Genomic DNA, 18,662 nt, shown 5'->3' on the forward strand with positions numbered 1-18,662 from the left:
CAGCTGCTAAATAAACAATCACATTGAGTAGTAAAACAAACAAGCAGTAAAAGTCATTGAATGACATCATTGAAATGAAGAAATATGTAGAATGGCCACAAAATTTGGAGCTTTTGCTGGGGTACATAGAAAGCATTTCATAAATAGTCTTATCAATGATATTCAACACCATAGCTGCCAACTTTAATTGTGAAAAAAACCTTATTCAGTTTTTCACTATTTCTTTTTATCTTATTTTCAAGCCTAAAATCCAATTTTTCGTTAAAATTTTGTGAAACATACCAAAAATCACAATTTTTACAAGTTTTAAAAATCTTATTTCTAAGGGAAAACTCCTATTTTGTGTCACTTTCCCCTAAAAAATCCTACTAATTGGCATCTCTGTTTGCCAATGTTTTTTTTTTTTTTTTTATAACTGGCTCACATGAATAAGGTATCAGGAAAAGAGACGCACCTTTCTGACTGTGGAGTCTTCATTTTGTTGATTGGCTTTTTTCTGCAGGGCTCCGGAGACCTTTCCTGTGGCTGTCTCCAGGGGTTTGAATGGCATGGGTAGGAAATCACATTGGGTGAAATACTTGCCCCACTCCCTGATGTATGCCTTGAGGAGTGCAGACTCATCTTGATCATGCAGGACACGCTGTGTATGAACATAACAGATTATGACATTCTTCAATTATAACAAGTTTTGACGTAAGAACCTACAACTTGGCCAAATACAAAGGCATGTAAAATAATAATATTAATAATGATAACAACAATGATGATGACGATGGTCATGGTGGTGTGATGGATGGTGATGATTATGACAAAGATGATGATAAATTTTCTATTCATACATGTATATTCTATTCATTAAGTTAACCTTTTTGGGAATTACAGAGATTGTGTTAATAATCAGGCTCTATATTACATTAATGTACAAAGAACTTTGTAAATATTAGATTATATTTATTGAATAATTATAATTCCTGCAAATATGCAGATATTGAAATGTTCAGCAATTTGAGTTATCTTAAGACTGAAGTGGGTTGATAATTACCTGTTTAGCTTGGTGTACAAAATCAACAATATCATGTTTGAGAGCTTCGTTGACCTTGTCTACGCCTTTATCATCCCAAACACACACTGAATACACCTCCCTACAATAGATAAGAAATAAGTTTGTATATGCACACATTGATCCGGGCATTGCTATTAACTTTATTGGTGGAGTCTACATCTTTAAATGTTCCAAACAGACATACCATGACTCTGTATAACTGCTGTATATTGACATATCACCAGTGCAAATTGCGAATCAACAATGATCTGCATAATGTACAGGTATGTTGAATATTATCCAACAATTATTAAGACAGACCAGTCAGTCCGCAAGCCCTGAAAAAGTAACTTCTTTTATCCAAGTGATATTCATGACTAGAGGGTTTTTGCATACATGTAGTTAATGAGCTTGGTGCGAACCAAAACACCTCTTTTTATTCGGCCATTGCTGCTCTAAATATTGACCAAATTTCATGTTTTTGGTATCTTTGTAAAGAAGAAAAATCATTCTCTCAGGTCATGTGTTTGGATTTCTAAAAGAATGTTGTAATATAGGAAAAACTTTTGATCTAAAACATGAAACAAACAATTTTTTTTCATGCAACAAAAGTTGTTGTTTTCACACTTAATTTCTGTTTGGGCACAAATGATTTTTAAATCATGACAAAGCTGAAGATCTAAGCTTTAATATGATATAATTTTTATAAGAAGATGTATTTTAGATGGGTCAGCAGCCAGCTTTTCATAGGCCAAGTACATTTTGCAGCTCAAAAACAAGAATACTGCGCTCTGATTGGTCATAGAGACCACACACCCATGCAAATTCCAATGTTCCCCACACTGGGCCTCTGCAAGGTCACACTCACCATCTGGTAATCTCTTCAAATTACCCGTGCCTGTTTGTTTTGAAAACAGTATTCAGCCAATCAGAACTCTGGATTTTATGTTACTCAGAAATTTCAGAAATCTAGTCTTGCATCTTGATGGAAAAAGCTGGCTGCTGACCCATCTAAAAGATGCCACATATCAAGTGTGACATTGTAAGAAAGTATAGAGTTTGAGCTTTCTGATGATATAAATAATGTTGGTGGCTAAAACACAAAATGTTGCACAATTTGCAAGTGAAAACAGAGGAAGAAAATTCTGTTTGATGCATCTTTTCAGGTAAAAAATTCACTTATTTATCAAAATATTTCATTCAAAAGAAATGACCAATATAAAAGAGTAACATTCACTCTTGCCCATGGTACAAAAATAATCAATATTACTCAAGGAGAAAGTGGTTAAATTCTTTGAGAAAGAAAGTCTCACAATTCACGAGATTTTGCAGGGACATGAATTCAGCCACGAGAGGACTTGGATAAATCTTGCTCATTTGCTCATTAACACAGGGGCTTGCGGACTGACTGAGACAAACCAACGAGACATTGCGATTGTTTGTTTGTTAAAAGTCATCAATTGTAATCTCCTGTTCTATGTACAGTGATCACTGTTCCATCACCCCCCCCCCCCCTGAAGTGATGAATCAATCATCCTCAAAGCAACTTATCAAGTTTCACTTTCATCCCAGAGAGCATACATGTAGCCTGTACATGTACATTTGTTATGGATCAACATGTACATGTATGTGTACATTCCTTGTAAACTGTATCACTGTGATACATTTGAGCAAGGCTAAATTGGTGATTTGAGTTTTCATAAGGAACTAAATTATCATGTTAATCATATATACATGTACCACCAATATCAATGTACTGTTCAGTGTAGGCAAATGACAGAGGCAGATCCGAATCTCTTTTAAATCGCAGACACATCTTTGGAAATCATTGAGAAACTTTCAAACAGAACATTTTTACTGCATGTACAAGTAGATTCTTCCCTCCTCCTTCTTCCTCCCTTCCCTTTCTCCCTTAATTCCTTTCCTTTCTTTTTTCTTTCTTCATTTTCTTTCTCAGCTCTTCCTTCCTTCTTTCCTTCCTTCCTTTCTTTCTTTTTTCCTTCCTTCTTTATTTTCATTTTCTTCCTTTTTCTCTTTCCTTCCACTTCCTCTCTTTTCTTCTCCTTTTTTCTCTACTTTATTCTCTTCTTCTGGTTTTATTTTCCTTTCTAACTCTTCTTGTAGTTCTTTTTCTTCCTCACCCTCCCCCTCTTTCTTTTTTTTTTTTTCTTGTTCTCACTCTATCATCAGTTAATGTTGTTTACGGTATATTATTCTCTATACATAGCATTCAGTCTACACATGTACGTGTATGTAGAGTAGATCAATAAAGTACTCACCAGAAAAGATCTTGCCATTCTTTCCTGCTCACATTTTCCTGCCTCATGAGCTTAAGAACAGTTGGTCTCATACCCTCCCAACGATCCTCAAACTGAGGTTGGGTTTTATCCTGCTATAAAGGTTGCAAGAGGGAAACAGAGAGAGAGAGAGATGTAGCAAGGGAAGGAGAAAGAGAGAAAGTGATAATGGAGAGAAATAGAAAACAGAAAAAAAAATGAATCAGGGATAAAAGGTAAAGAGGTATATAGAGAAAAAAAGTTACTTTATACTTGTATATTTATTTCTATATTTTACATTTCATACTAAAAGTGAGATCTCGTCATTTAATAATTGATTCAACACTTATATTGTATGGCTCAGAATGGGAAACCATACATGTAGATATTCCAAGACTTGGAAGGTTATATAGACGAGGTTCCAATGACGTCACTAACCGATGACTCATTTGCTGCGGGGCAAAAACAACAAGGGGGCCTGGGCATGCTGTAGCGCGCAAGCACGCGCTGCATAAATTTAATACGTAACACATCAGCAGCAGATATATTTAGCTTCTCGGACTCGGAGACGGCGAGATATTTGTGCTAGATTCATCCGTTTTATTGAGGATTTTAAAGATGGTGAAGAGTTGTGTTGCCCGTGGCTGCACAAATAGATGGGGAGTCTGTGTTAATGACAAGAAAGTTGGATTTTATAGAATACCGAGCGCCAGCAAATTCCCAGGGAAGCGAGCAGCGTGGTTATCGGGCATCAACCGGCAAGGTTACGACCCTAAGCCCGGTGATTGTGTCTGCGGTGTACACTTTTTGAGAGGTAAACTTTCTTGCATCTCTCCGTTGCATTTATGTATAATCAAAACACTAAAATATGTATTTTTCATAGTCCACACTTTTTGCGCTAGTACCAAGTTGTCTTTCCAAACTTATTTGACTTGGAATTGAGACCCTATATGTAACTCTAAGATCCAGATCTAGGCCTAACAGTAACACATTTTTTTTTTTTTTTGGAGGGGGGTTTTCCCAGTACCGTAAATTCATGCCGTAGTACTGTGCTACAGTGCATACCCCGTTATAAAGAACACTATTTATTACAAATTCTCACAAAATTACCTTATGATATGAAAAGGTAATTTTGGCAATCCCACTTTGGTTATTTTTTGAAATTGCTGTTCATGTTTATAACAAGGTTTTTATATTTATAAATAAACAGGTAGAGTTTCATGGACATGTTTCCTTTGTCCTGAGCTGAGTTTGTGTAGCGTGGTTTGCCTGTACAACTACAAGGAAAACCCCTTCTAACTTTAGTTTTGAGTTCCGTCAATTATCATCATCGGGGGGGGGGGGGGGGGGTGTTTGCACCCCCCCCTAAATTTTGACAGATAAAGCATATTTCTTGCCAAAACTTAGTATCTACATGTAACTTGCAAATAGCTAGACCAATATGCTTGCAAAACCATAGAAATTCAAGGATTATGGTACATGTATTAAGCCCCCACAGATGCTGACAACGTGATGCTCATTAGGAAACCAAGAATGCATGGTTTGCACCGGTTTGAACCATGGGCAAACAACAGTCTATTGGTTTCCCCTTGAGTTTCGCATTGTCGGAAACTTTAGAGGTTACCCAATTAAGAATTGTCAAGACTTAGACGGAAGTCTTGATTTTATTTTTAGATTTTTATCCTAATTTTAAAATCTCATAATTGTATTACAGGTAAACCTATGCAATGACCCTTTCCATCCAGATTACAAGCCACAGCTCTTCAGTTTTAGCAAGAACACAAAGCAGGGTTTGGAGAAACATCTCAAAAGACATTTGCGAGCAAAAAGCCGTGCCGACATTGACAACAACTCAGAAGCAGACCTTAGGCTCTCTGCTGCGCATGGACTTCTGGAGTTGAACATCAAATCCTGCGATGGACTTCATCAATGTGATAATGCTGTCACACCACCAGAGCAAATTGCTGTGAATTCAAATGAAGAAGTAAATGAAAATACCAGCAGAGAGGTGCAAATACTAAACAATGAAATTAAAGCTTTGCATGGAGAAGTCGTCTTAGGAATGAATTGAGCTCGGTTACATTTGGCTCTGCCTCCATTGAAAATGACGATGGTAAAACTAACTTTTATACAGGACTACAGAAATATTTGCTTTTCTCTATTGTGTTCACCTTCATTAGCCCTTTCATTAAGAAAAGTGTCACAAAGCTATCACTGAAAGACGAACTTTTCATTTGTCTTGTTAAAGTTGAGACTCAACCTACTGTTTGAAGATATAGCATACAGATGTGGTATTTCACGAATGACTGTTTCTAGAATTTTCTACAAGTGGCTAGATGCCATGTCTGTGAAGCTAAAATGTTTAATTAATTGGCCAAGTCATGAAAGCTTGCGTTCAACTTTACCAAATATGTTCAAGAAACATTTCCCAAGAGCATGTTGTATAATAGACTGTACAGAAGTGTTTATTGATAGACCAACTCTGTTGAAAAGTAGAGCCCAAACATGGTCAAACTATAAAAAACATAATACTATGAAAGTATTAGTAGCAATAACCCCAACAGGTTCCATATCATTTATATCAAAAGCATTTGGTGGAAGGATGTCAGATAGAGAAATAGTGTTAAAAAGCGACTTCTTGAGCAGACTGGAGAACAACGATCAAGTCCTTGCTGACCGCGGATTTACTAATGAAGAAGACTTTGTCATAAGAGGAGCAACACTAGTCGTCCCAGCCTTCACACGAGGTAAAAAACAGTTACCCAGCAAAGATGTTGAGGAATCAAGACAGCTTGCCTCTGTGAGAATAGAAGTAGAAAGGTGTATTGGTCTGCTGAAGTCAAAGTTCCACATTCTTAAAGGACCTTAAATCTTGTAAAAAGAGTGGATGATGTAGGTAGTGCAACAGCAGACAAAATTATGCTTGTGTGTGCAATTTTATCAGAATCAATTGTTAACAAGGATAAAGTATGTTAGTGTCATGAGTGCTGGCCTATTTTCCTATTTACAGTATTATGTGCATCATGGAGTATCAGTAAAGGGTGATGAAATTTACTTGAGTGTACCTGTTTGTTTTACATTTATTTCCACCTTCAAGGTGTGTGTAAATACACATGTATGTACAATGTACATCATATTACTGCAAGCAATTTGCCTCCGATGTGTTTGATATTTGTGTAATTTGAAGTTACAACCCAACAGCTTTTATTTCAGTTTAACATCTAAAAATCAACACTTTTCATTCACATACTTGTGTCTGTTATGCACCATAAAGAGTTTTGCTTATAACAAATGCCCTTGGTTGTGCTAATTACAAGTGATGTGTACCAGGACAGGATTTCATTTTACAGATTACAAACAGGGGGCACAACCCCATGGAAACTGAGGGTTTCTGGTAATTAAAAGGTAGAATGAGTGACTGGTTGGTTTCAACATGTATTTCATTTGTAGCATGCAATATTTCAAATTTATTACAGGAGTTTCAAATAAATTTGATTTTGGATAGATACAGTACATGCATTGGATCATCTACCAAAAAATCTTATGGTTTTTTTAAATATCGCATATTGCGACCAAAATAATTTTTTGAAAATAAATCAGTAGCTGTTTTATATATAGTTATGCCTATAGCCCTATACATGCCTTAAACACAAGTACATAAATGTTCTCAATAAGAGTGCCTCTACTCCATATTCAGCAATTGATTTTACTGGAAATTATGTAACAGAGGCTAATAGGGGAATTATGGGATATTGTGTATGTTGAGCCAGTCCTAGTTTCTTGGAAACAAAGTACCACTATTGTATCCATTTATCCATTAATATGATCCCAAATGTGAAGCAAAACCAAATTTTGAACTTTTCATGTTAAATGCTCTGAGAAAGGTATCAATTTCATTCATGAATTATTACATGTACTGCTGATTTCCTGGAGTGGAGAAATTAAAATCTTGATACATGTATGATGGAAGTTGGATATACATGTACATGAACATTTAGGAGTGCATGGTGCATGTATTTCTGATATTTTTTTTTTCTATGAAGTAAATGTATAGAATGAAGATTTATTTTGTTGTCATCTCATAGAACTAGTATGGAGTTTAAGAATCCCCATTTGTCTTGAGTGAAATGCAATTTCACAACACAACATAAACATAGTGGGGGGGGGGTGTCACTGCGATATAGTGATACACATACACAGGATGTGCCTCTATGCAGTTTACCCCCCCCCCCCCCCTTTCAAGTAAACTAGATGAATCTTTGACCACACACGGTGAAAATGTATGCCTTCGCCACTGCCAGACCAAGGCTCTTTTAGACAAAGGTCTGCGATGGATTGCTAATATGACAATAACAGATTAACACTCCTGATTGGTTACTGTTTATTGTTTTGAACAAAATGCGCATGTCACAATTCAGCGATGGATTGCAAACCTTTGTGTTATGGAGCCCAGAAATATATTTCCTAGTTTCTATTTCAATAAAGAAAAAACACTAGACCCTTAATCTTGTGACTTCAAAATCTAGTCAGATAGATGTTTCTCCAAAAAGCAGATACATGAACTTGATTGAACTCCGTGATCTTGAGATTTTACCATGAGACCCCAAAATCTACTCTGATCATTGTCACTGTCAATTGTATGCATACATGACCCAAGTTTGAAGTTGATCTGTCAAATCGCTGTGGAGTTATTGTGAGAATGGCCCATTTTTATGCATTTCATTTAATTCTATGACCTTGACCTTTAACCTTGAGACCCCGAAAAGTAAGCTCATCGTCATCCTGATATGTATCCTCGAGCCAAGTTTGAAGCTGATTGATTGACCGTTTATTTAGCTATCGCGTGAACGAAAGTGGGACGGACGGACGACCTGAAAACATAATGCCTCTGGCATCCACCTTTGGTGGGCGGAGGCATCCCCCCCCCCAAAAAAAAAAAAAAAAGAACAGTTGGCATCTCTGTCTCTACTTTGGCTTTACAGGAAGCTGTTCCTGTATTCATATACATTGTATACACATGCACCTAGCTACATGTGTATCTCTGAAAATAAGTTAATGCATTTTTTCATACATACTGTACATGCCAATAAATAATAGTGAAAATCTTGAAGTCTTTATTCAGGGGCCACCTTGTTTAAAGGTAGTTACCCTCACTTGCAAAATATTTGGGTCTTGGAAAGAAGTGAGCTTTTTGCAATTTAAATTGCTCATGATACAAAAATATCAAATTATTATATTTAAAGCAATATTGGAAATTTTTAATTACAATTCAGAAAGACACTATAAGCACTCTACAGAGTGGATTTGGCATAAGTTACATTTATTAATATTGCCATTAAAGACACCTTCAGAAAACGAAACAAAATCAGTTACATTTTTGTTTCCTAGGAATGAACTAGGAGCTAAAATTCCAAAGGTGTTTTCAAAGTAAAAAATGCAAAAGCACTTTGTTCCTATTAAAATTTCATGAGCTAATATTAATTTACATTCAGTACTTTATTGTGCTTAAATGGCAAGTCCGCCCCAACAAAAGTTGATTTGAATAAAAAGAGAAAAATCAAACAAGCATAACGCTGAAAATTTCATCAAAATTGGATTTAAAATAAGAAAGTTATGACATTTCAAAGTTTCACTTAATTGAAAAAAAACAGTTATATGCACATCATGGTCAGTATGGACAGATGATGTCACCCACTCACTATTTATTTTTGTATTAAATATGGAATGTAGAATATTTCTAATATTTCAGTTTTATCAAGGGAGCTCTTTATTGAATCGCAGTATGTTGCAGAAATGGATTCCCCACATGTTCAGGGAGGAATCAAACCTTTTTACGAATTGTAACATAGTAAAAATTAAGATTTTTCATATTTCATATAATAGAATATAAAAGAAATAGTGAGTGGATGACTTCATCGGTCCCCTCATTTGCATAACTGGATGTGCATATAACTGTTTTGTGAAATTACCCCGGTAAGCAAAATTTTAAAACTTCATAACTTTCTTATTTTACATCAGATTTTGATGAAATTTTCAGCATCATTTTTGTTTGATTTTTCTCTTTTTATTCAAATCAACTTTTTGTTTGGGTGGACCTGCCCTTTAATATTAACATAAGTGCTCTTTTCTGAGTCTTCACAAAATTCATTTTTTTTCTTTTACAGTTCAGGTGATTAACGGTAGTGTAGTGAACGTCTGGCAGGTTCAGGTTTTCCAATCATTATCATTGGTATAATGCTCTTCTTGAAAAACTTTTACAGTTTTGGCTCTGTAACCTTAAACCAATCACTGCTCTTTAGTACTTTACAGATAATTGCACTTTTTGGCGTCCACACTTCTAAATAGCAGTAGTCTACAGCAAGTAAATTCATTAGTAATTGCACTTGGGAATAGTATGGGGACTCTTTCTTCAAAGTGTTGCCATATGTATAGGTGTTCAATAATACAGAAATGTCTTCCTTGTCTCGCAAAGAGTATGGGCATTTAATTTCAAGGACTCCTTTTCCGCAACAGTCACACTCTATGAGTCTGTCTGGACTTGCTGCAAGGTAAGGAAAATTTGGATCGATCGTCATCCCACATTTTGTCACTGTCATATTGTTGTGACTTGGTCCAGAGACTTTTTCAAACATTTCAACTGCTACTTGTTCATGCTCTATTCCCCATTGGAGGGAGGGAACATTTGTTAGCCCCCTGTTGAACTGGTTTGTGCATATTGATTTACGTAATGAGGATGATGGCATATCTACACTTGTGCTACATACATCATACACCTTTGATGCTGTGATTTTTCCTTGACGATGGGTGTGCCAGATAATACTGTCAGCTTGAAGGATAGTTGCCTTTTCTAAGAACTCTGCTTGGCTTTTGGTGACGGATATTTTGCTGAAGTTTTTCTCGGCTTCTTGCAAAAGTTCAGTACTGGAGAGGTCTCTGTAGTCTTCTCTGAACAGGCTTTCAGCCACTGTAAGAGGCAAAGATGGATTTGCATTTGCTGGCAATGCAGAAGGTAGAAAATGTTGGTGATGAACATCATGCGTTGTTAAAACAACACTTTTCAGTCCACTGTCAACAAGACTTTGAAAAAATGCCTCCTGTTCCTCATTTGTTGGTGGTTGGGGCACTTTATTGCGGCGTTCAGGGGTTCGAGATGGTGTTGACTCTGGATGTTCAGCTTTGGAACGCTTTGGCTTGCTGAAGTCAATATCGACAATTGCAGCTGGATCAAACTAGGGAATAAATAAGGGGAAAAGAACAAATTTACAGTTGAAATTCATACAGGCAATGATTAAATGTACATGATTGTTCACTACTGTGCATGCTCCTCATAAAGTACAATTTAAACAGTATTTGAATGAAATATTGACATTCATACATACCAACAAACAACCCTCTCCCTCTCATCTTTCTTTCCATCTTCATCTCTCTTGTTTTCTTTCTAAAATCCATTCGGCAGTCATACATGCAGGCTACTTTTCCCTAAATTTCTTGTTATATTGCACTTATGTGTAACTTAGTTACTTTTAAGCCTTTTGTATAAAACTAATGTTACATTTAGTTTGTATAATGAAATTTATAAAAAATTTCTTAAATCAATGCTTCTACTGAGCCTGATGGTCATCTTCAAATCATTATGGAAGTCAAGCAAAATAACGTAATGCTTAGCCTTATACATGTACTATGTATTGCATTTTTCATCAACTAGTGTGAAAGGCCGGGGGGGGGGGGGTAGGGACACTTCTTAAAACCTCTCAAAGGAGCCTCACAAGCATAAGCACCTGCATATCAGCTTTTAAATGTAGCAATGCATGTGCATATCAAAGCAATCCATGACTGCTAATATGCATCTTTACTGCATAAGCTCCAGAAGAGCAAATCCTTCCAGAGCATCTATTTTTTTACAAGAGCCCTTTAAAGTAAACCCTCACTTTGTAGTTACTTTGTAGTCAAGCCCTTTTCCACATAAGTACCCCATTCCTCCCCCCCCCCCAGTCGTTCATGCTTATGATAATGTAGGGCTAGTTCATTAAAAAAATAACAGGGGGGGTAGGACAAAATAATATATGTATATGTAACTTTTAGAACATTATGTCTCTACTTGATCTGTTGGTTCATGACTTGATCACATGATAGAAAATTGACCTTGGATCCTCAAAATTTGACATTATATACTGTGACTTTTGAATCATCAATTCTATTCAACAGGTGAACCTGTAAGGTGACTAGATACTACAAATAAGAATAAGCTACATGCTTCAAGCAATAATTTGTTGTGTGTTTATAGTACATGGTTACTTCGTATCATTGAAGGTCCAGAGTCCAGGAAAACAAACTTACTTTTTTTGAGAATGTAGCATTCCACTTGCATGGAACAGAAGTGCAGGATTCTCTGTTGTAGAAATGACGAATGCATGCCTCAATTTTAAAAAGAGCTGCAGCAACATGAGAGCAGACCTCTCCCAATCTAAATTAAGGAAACAAATGAAACATAAAAGCACACTCACGTCAGATATATATTAACCTCAAAGTTGAACAAAACTGGAGCCTTTTTCTTAACAAAACAATACCAATGGTTTAAATTTTGGCATTATTCATTCTGTCAAATGTACCAGTTCCTTCATTCCCCCTCCATTCATTTTGTACACAGGTACGTGCATGCAAACGAACTAGTAGTGTCATTTCATGATGTAGGCCTAGCCCAAATTTCTGCAAATCAAGATGACAATTAAGTTAAGTTTACATAAACACTTTATTAATTTGTTTGAATATTCAGATGCAAGATCGGAAAGAGTTCCTTTTGCGACAGCCGACAGCCACCCAAAATTAATCAAATACAGCTCTAGCCTAACCCTAAACCGTATCCCAGACCCTGACCCTAGATGATTTTTCCATTCAGACCCTATAGACTACTTTTTTTTTCATTTTGGGTGGCTGTCGCAAAAGGAACTCTTACCGCGAGATCTAATATTCCTATATAAAAGTTTACGTACCAGTCAGATATCTTTAATACCTGTTTACCTGTTTCAACCAGAGAACAATAGATTATCTATTGTTCTCTGGTTGAAACAGGTAAACAGGTATTAAAGGTATCTGACTGGTACTGTATGTAAACTGTGTAGAAATTCTAGAATCTACTGGTGCTGGCATTTATACATGTACAAGCAATATCTCAAGATAAGTTGTATTGAGTAACGCTTATTAAAGATATTACGGCAGAATTGGCATCTATGGCTTTGTGTGCATCAGCAGGCGTTTGCGACTGCTAGATCATTCATACATGAGAGGAAAATAATTTTTTTGAAATTTCAATATCAACTCCGAATCCCCAAATTTGTGGCACTTTGATAGTTGAAGAGTCCCTGAATCAGATAATCTAGCAAATTTGAGAAAAAAATAATCTTGCTTAGGGCAATGTTGTCTGTTTTTGACTGCTGCAATCATGCAATGGCGAAAGTTCGCTACAGTCCCATGCATGTTTGGCCCTATGAATGGGTAGATCTACTGCTACTGGTTTAATTTTATCAGCATAGTCATACATGTACTCATAGATGTAGAGTCTATTCTATGCTTTCCTCTCATATTCATTTGTAGGATTTTCTAAACCAATAATCACTGATATGATAATGGCATTATGGCCTACATTCCAATTCATATAGATCAAATATTAAAATTATTAGACCTAGAGTCTATGTCCAAAGGGGGAAAAAATGTGCATAAAATTGAATTACATACCCCGCCATGCAATCACAGTGGCTGGCAACAACATCGCCAGATTTGTTAATAGCAAGCCAAAGTCTTGATTTTTTACCATGTTTGACTTCAGTTCTGAACAAGAATTTGTCCTTCCTCAATTTCTTTACAAGAAGCGTGTGCACAAGTCCACTGATGAAGTACAGGTGTAATTATAACTATCCAAACTCTTATAAGCTCTCATTGTCTCTCTTGTGTGGATTCCAACATTGTCAATCAAATAATTAAAAATATCAGCGTAAGTGACCTCCGGCCACAGCGTCATGTTGTCAACGAAAGATCTCGTTTCATGCTGATACGGACATGCTTCCAAGTCCAAAATCGACAGTTTTTCTTCATACCGCCGACGACTATTCGCATCCAGTCTGTCCATGTAAGCAGCGTTTCTTCCGCTCTTAGACTTTTCCATCCTCGATAAATTTGTGATCCAAATGAAAAACAAAAACAAAAACAGTAACGTGATCACCCCTCAGATCAGCTCCAACGAGAAATTCTTCACTGATTCTCCATATGAATAGCAAGTGGTCGACAATTAATGCAGCACACAACGATTATACACGAGTGGACTGTAGTTTAATTTGTACGCGGTGCGCGCGTGCACGTCTAACAATTTGTTTTTGCCCCGCAGGCCGCGATTTTGATTGACGTGTGACGTCACGGAACGTCGTCTATTGCATGAATTGAAGAGGAGTGCAATGAGTACAATGGCCTCACTTCATAATATCAGTGTGATCACAGAAATATGACATGTACAGTATCTCATTATGAAGCCACTTAGCATCACTGAGCATCGAATTGCATTAATTATTGTACGCATTGCATACCAGTATTTCCTACGTGCACATTAGACTATTCAATACGGAACCATATTGAACAGCAAGTTTTCTACACATGGCCCATGGGATATTCATCAGATTTTGATACTTTGTACAAAACGCTCTCATATTGAAGAGGCATGTGATGGAGATGCGTTTTGGTGCATCGCTAAAACACATGGAAATATGATCATGCATGTTCTGGCCTTTGGTTCAGGGATGACCCCGCGCAGGGAACTTTTCTTCAAAGGGGAGCAGAACATCACAAGAAACAAAAAATATGCAATCGCCACCAACTAGTACATGTATAAGCTGCCAAAATCCTTGCAGATGTTTGGCTCGAAACAAATTAGTCAATATAAAGATTGTTGCATTGAAAATGTACACAAGGAGAAAATGTAATAGTTTTACTAGGAAAAACGTTTGCCATGAAATGCATGTACTATTTTTCATAATTCATTTTCCTTGCTGATGTCACGCATAGACTTTTTTTTTTCTCTCGAGAAAATTTGAAATATATGTTTCTCTGATTCCCCTCCCCCTTACTATGCTCAAGACGCATATATACTGCTGGCCCCGCGCATGGCAGCTCATTGTCATTTTCATTGTGTGTGCCTACATGTACGTACAAGTAGCAAGCATGGGGGAGGGGTCTGCCTGCACAGCAATCAGCATATAAAATATGTAAAAAAGTTACATCAAATTTTTTAAAGAAGTTGCATGCTAGTACAGTTTTTGTATTATTATTTCACTTTTGGCCATAATTTTTATTAGGGTCTATTGATGACCGGACATGTTGCCACTTGCTTCACAAGTACAGTGGGGGGTCGTGTGTCTGAACACTTTAAAATCTTGAAGCTCATTTTCAGGCCTCTACAATTTTTTTTTTCATCACTTGCTCGACAGGGCAAGTGATGACAAAATTTGCTTACCTGATACAGGGGCCGCGGAAGCGGGGGGGGGGGGGGGGTGGGGGGGTGTGGGGGGGGGGCGCACATACAAAATCGTAAAAATTACCATATGATTGTGATTTTTTGCATGATCAGCCCCCCCACTTTTGGCTCAGCCCCCCAACTTTGAAAACCGTTCCACGCCCCTTGTGATAGAAAAAAGTGCTTGCCCAATTTTTTTTATGATTCTTTTGCTCTTAAATATTTTTTTTCATGGTACTACCCTTAATTTCGAAGGTCAAGAGAAAAAACGTCAGCGAAGTCATGACATCAGTTCTTTTGGCTATCATAGACCCGGATCTGCTAATTTTTTAGTCAGTTTTGCTAGTAGCTTCACTCACACTACCTTTGGAGCTATAAAAACAAGTCACTGCCCATCGTGACGACAAAAATTGCTGATTTTAGTCTGATGGCTCATTTTTTACTCGGTTGGGAACAATCACAAATCGTGAGGCTGAGTCACAAAGTTTGCTGCGAGCTCGAGAATCAGCTGCCTCCTCGACCTCATATAGCGCCAATGTACAGAGCATGCCGTGTGTTGCAGCCCTCTACGTTCGTTGGTCACTGGCTTATTGTGCAAGATAAAATTTTGTGGCTTACCTTTAGAATCCGATGTCATGAATCGATAACAGATCTATGTGATATAATGTCTCGCGTGTGTGTGATACCTCGTTCTTACACTGAAGATAGTAATTGAGTAGCCATGTTCTCATTATTGTTGGATTCTAAAGTTACTCCAATTTTGTAAGAGAAATTGATGAATTTTCGCTTGTTAATTTTTCCAAATGGATTTGAAAATTGATCATACATCCGGACACACAACAACTGGATAGTCTCTAGTTCTGTTAGATCTACATAAATCTAACTTTGTTTTGTTAGATTCCCATTTTGACATTGTTTTGGTATCAAAGTATTCAAACTAGGCCCCTACTTTTTAATTTATTTTATTATGATGCCTTTCTTGTTTTCATACCTTCAAAATATTACTATTCGCAACCCAAACACGGAGACAGAAAAGAAGTGCAAGCGTTTTGGGCTGCCACAATTATAGGGCCTACATAGCCTTGAGGACTCCATGATGATGTTTTTTTAATATTTTGACATAGGGGAGACCGGGGTTAGTTGGAACACGGGGTAAGTTGAAACATTGTAATTTTCTTTAACGTCTTTAAATAAATTTCTGCAATACTGCCCTCAATTTATTGTCATTATCAACAGCCATCCACCATATTACAGACAACACATGTGCAACAAGCCTGGTGAAGTTAGAAAGGAATTTTTGTTTTTTGACCTTCTGAGTAATTTTTTTCTCTTTCAGAAATGTTTTATTATTTCAGAGAAGTTTATAGATCAAGTTGGCCAGTTTGGGGGTATGATAGACACTGGTACCAAGCTACAAAATAAGGTTATTAATATGCCATGGTGAAGTCCCTTTTTTGTGCTGTAAGCTTATAAACGTCAAATGGGCCTCCGGGGTTAGTTGGAACACAATTGAAGGGGCTAGTTGGAACATGTTCCAACTTACCCCAAACATAATTATGAATAAAAACATATAAAGTATTTCACACTCTTCTGAACATGTATTGTATACCATGCTTGTTTTGTTTATCAGTTAGGTCTGAGTGTGCATTTAAGGCCTATTGTAGGCCCCTAATGCAATATTAACCCAAGGTTATCAAACTGGGGGGTCAATTTGAGCCCCCCTCGAGAAATTTGGTCACTATGCCGTCGCGCGAAATTTGTTGACTTACACTGCTTGCTGAATTTTTACTTTCAAGTCTAGCGCATCATTTGAGACGAAATTTGCGATGCCTGTGTGCGCGGTTATCGAAATTACGCAACATTTTGTACGTGCATGTCGGACCCACTGAACTAGAAATACGTGGAAGTCGTGTTCACCCAAGCAAAACATCGCCGGCGAACTCGATAAGTCACGTGACCGCCGCCATTTTGCTAGGTCAATTGTTCGAGAACGCGCCGTAGAAGGCAATTGAAAGTATGTGCAAGATGCAATATGTTTTCTCTATAAATATAAAATTAATACTGATGTACTTAGTGTGGCAAAGTGTATTTTAATGTCAGTAAGCCAATCATGTACAAACATATGTCTATATGCACAATGTACTGGGACCTGGTAATTCATGTAGTTTTAAAAAAAAGGGTTTAAATCAGGGTGACCAGATTTCAAAAAATGAAATACGGGACAATCGATAAAAAAAGATCATCAAAGAAGGCTACACAGTATTATACTTGTGAAAAACTATAAAGAATTGGAAGGGGGAGGGTGGGAGGGTGAACGAAAGAATGAAGGAGAGAAAGAAAAGAAATGAAATGAGAAAGAAGAAAGAAAAAAACGAAGGGGAAAATGAGAGAAAGTAAGAATAATTAAAAAGACGATGAAAGAAAGAATAAAAGATAAAAAAAGGTTTCCGTTATTCTTTGAATTCATCGAATATAGAAAGAAAGAAAAAGAAAGAAAGGGAAGATGTGTGACAGACAAAATAAAGGTGAGAAAGAAAAAGTAAGAAAAAGAAGGGAAAAAAAGAATGAAGGAAAGAAAAATGTTTTCATTCTTTGAAAGAAAGAAACGAAGAAAGAAGAAAACAGGAAGGGGGAAGGAAGGAAGGAAGGGAGGGAGGGAAAGAAAGAATTAGAAGGAAAAATAGAATAAAGAATGAAAGAAAGAATGAAAGAGAGGGGGGAAAGTTTGGAGGGAGGAGAGAATGAAAAAAAAAATGGAAGGAGAGAAAAAACGAAAAGAAATTAAAGGTGAGGAAGGGAGAAGGAAGTAAATAAAAAGGGCAGATGAGAGAAAGAAGGAAAGAAAGAAAATTAACACACAGACTGGATCAGGAAAGAAATGTAGGAAATATTAAAAGATAGATGGAACAAACAAAAAGCAAGCAGGAAGGATAGAAGGATGAAGAATAAAAATGAAAGAGGAAAAAGTTCAAACTTCAAGCAAACAAAAGCAATCCAATCATCTAACAGAAATGATAATGATATATTTTGTGTTTTTTAGATATATATCTTTAAAATTTTGAAAAACTAAGTGGTTTAGAAATGAATAAAATTTCAAAGTGAAACATTGTCAACTTACAAATTAGAGGAAACAGCGCCGACATCCTACACAACAAGACTCAAAACGAAAGCTAAAACAACTACATGTAGATCCAGTTATGAAAACTAAAAAAACTTGTTCCTCCTATTAAATCAGTAATCTGAGAATCTATAATATATGATCATAAAAATTTCCCGCCGATTTTGCGATTATTTTGGTGGAAAAACTGTTTATCATGTGAGATTGTTTGCACCATTGAGAATCTGCTCCGATCCTATATGCATAGAGCCTGCCACACACAGGCAGGAAGCCAGCTCGTTTGCAATGTAGGCCTATTGGGTTAGGATAAAAATCACCCGCAAAACTTTGCAAAAGTTTAGTTATCGATTTATTGTTGTCTCTGCTTCGTCATCTGTTAAGTTATTTGATGAAAATTCATCACTTTTAAATGTATCAACTACATTTTGTTCAATATTCTAAAAATACGGGACAGATAGGTGTCCCGGGAAGGGTTTGTCGGGACGCCGGGACACAGGAGCAAAATACGGGACGTCTGGTCACCCTGGAAATATTTGACAAGAGGTAGTGGTCTTTTTGTGCAATTTTTGACATGTGGAATATTTCATATATACTGACCAGGATATGCATATAATTATTTGGTATGTGAAAATAAGCGAAATTTAGTGCCACAACTTTTTAAATGGAATTACCATTGCTATGTCTTTCTGATCTGTGCTCTAATTAGTAAACTTGTTAGAGTTGAATTTG

At 36.7% G+C, this 18,662-nt stretch overlaps 1 protein-coding gene across 1 annotated transcript in view; it reads right to left on the minus strand.

Moving 5' to 3' along the window:
- LOC129258647 (cullin-5-like) overlaps positions 1-18,662 on the minus strand; it is a 33,241-nt gene that overhangs the window by 9,641 nt on the left and 4,938 nt on the right. Inside the window, exons 2-4 of the mRNA XM_064098807.1 lie at positions 3,322-3,434; positions 1,043-1,142; positions 455-640 (exon numbers count right to left, since the gene is read on the minus strand). Coding sequence (XP_063954877.1) covers positions 455-640; positions 1,043-1,142; positions 3,322-3,434 — 399 coding nt within the window. The remainder of the gene's footprint in view (positions 1-454; positions 641-1,042; positions 1,143-3,321; positions 3,435-18,662) is intronic.

Source organism: Lytechinus pictus, chromosome 4 (assembly GCF_037042905.1).
Source record: "Lytechinus pictus isolate F3 Inbred chromosome 4, Lp3.0, whole genome shotgun sequence".
Classification (NCBI taxonomy): domain Eukaryota; kingdom Metazoa; phylum Echinodermata; class Echinoidea; order Temnopleuroida; family Toxopneustidae; genus Lytechinus; species Lytechinus pictus.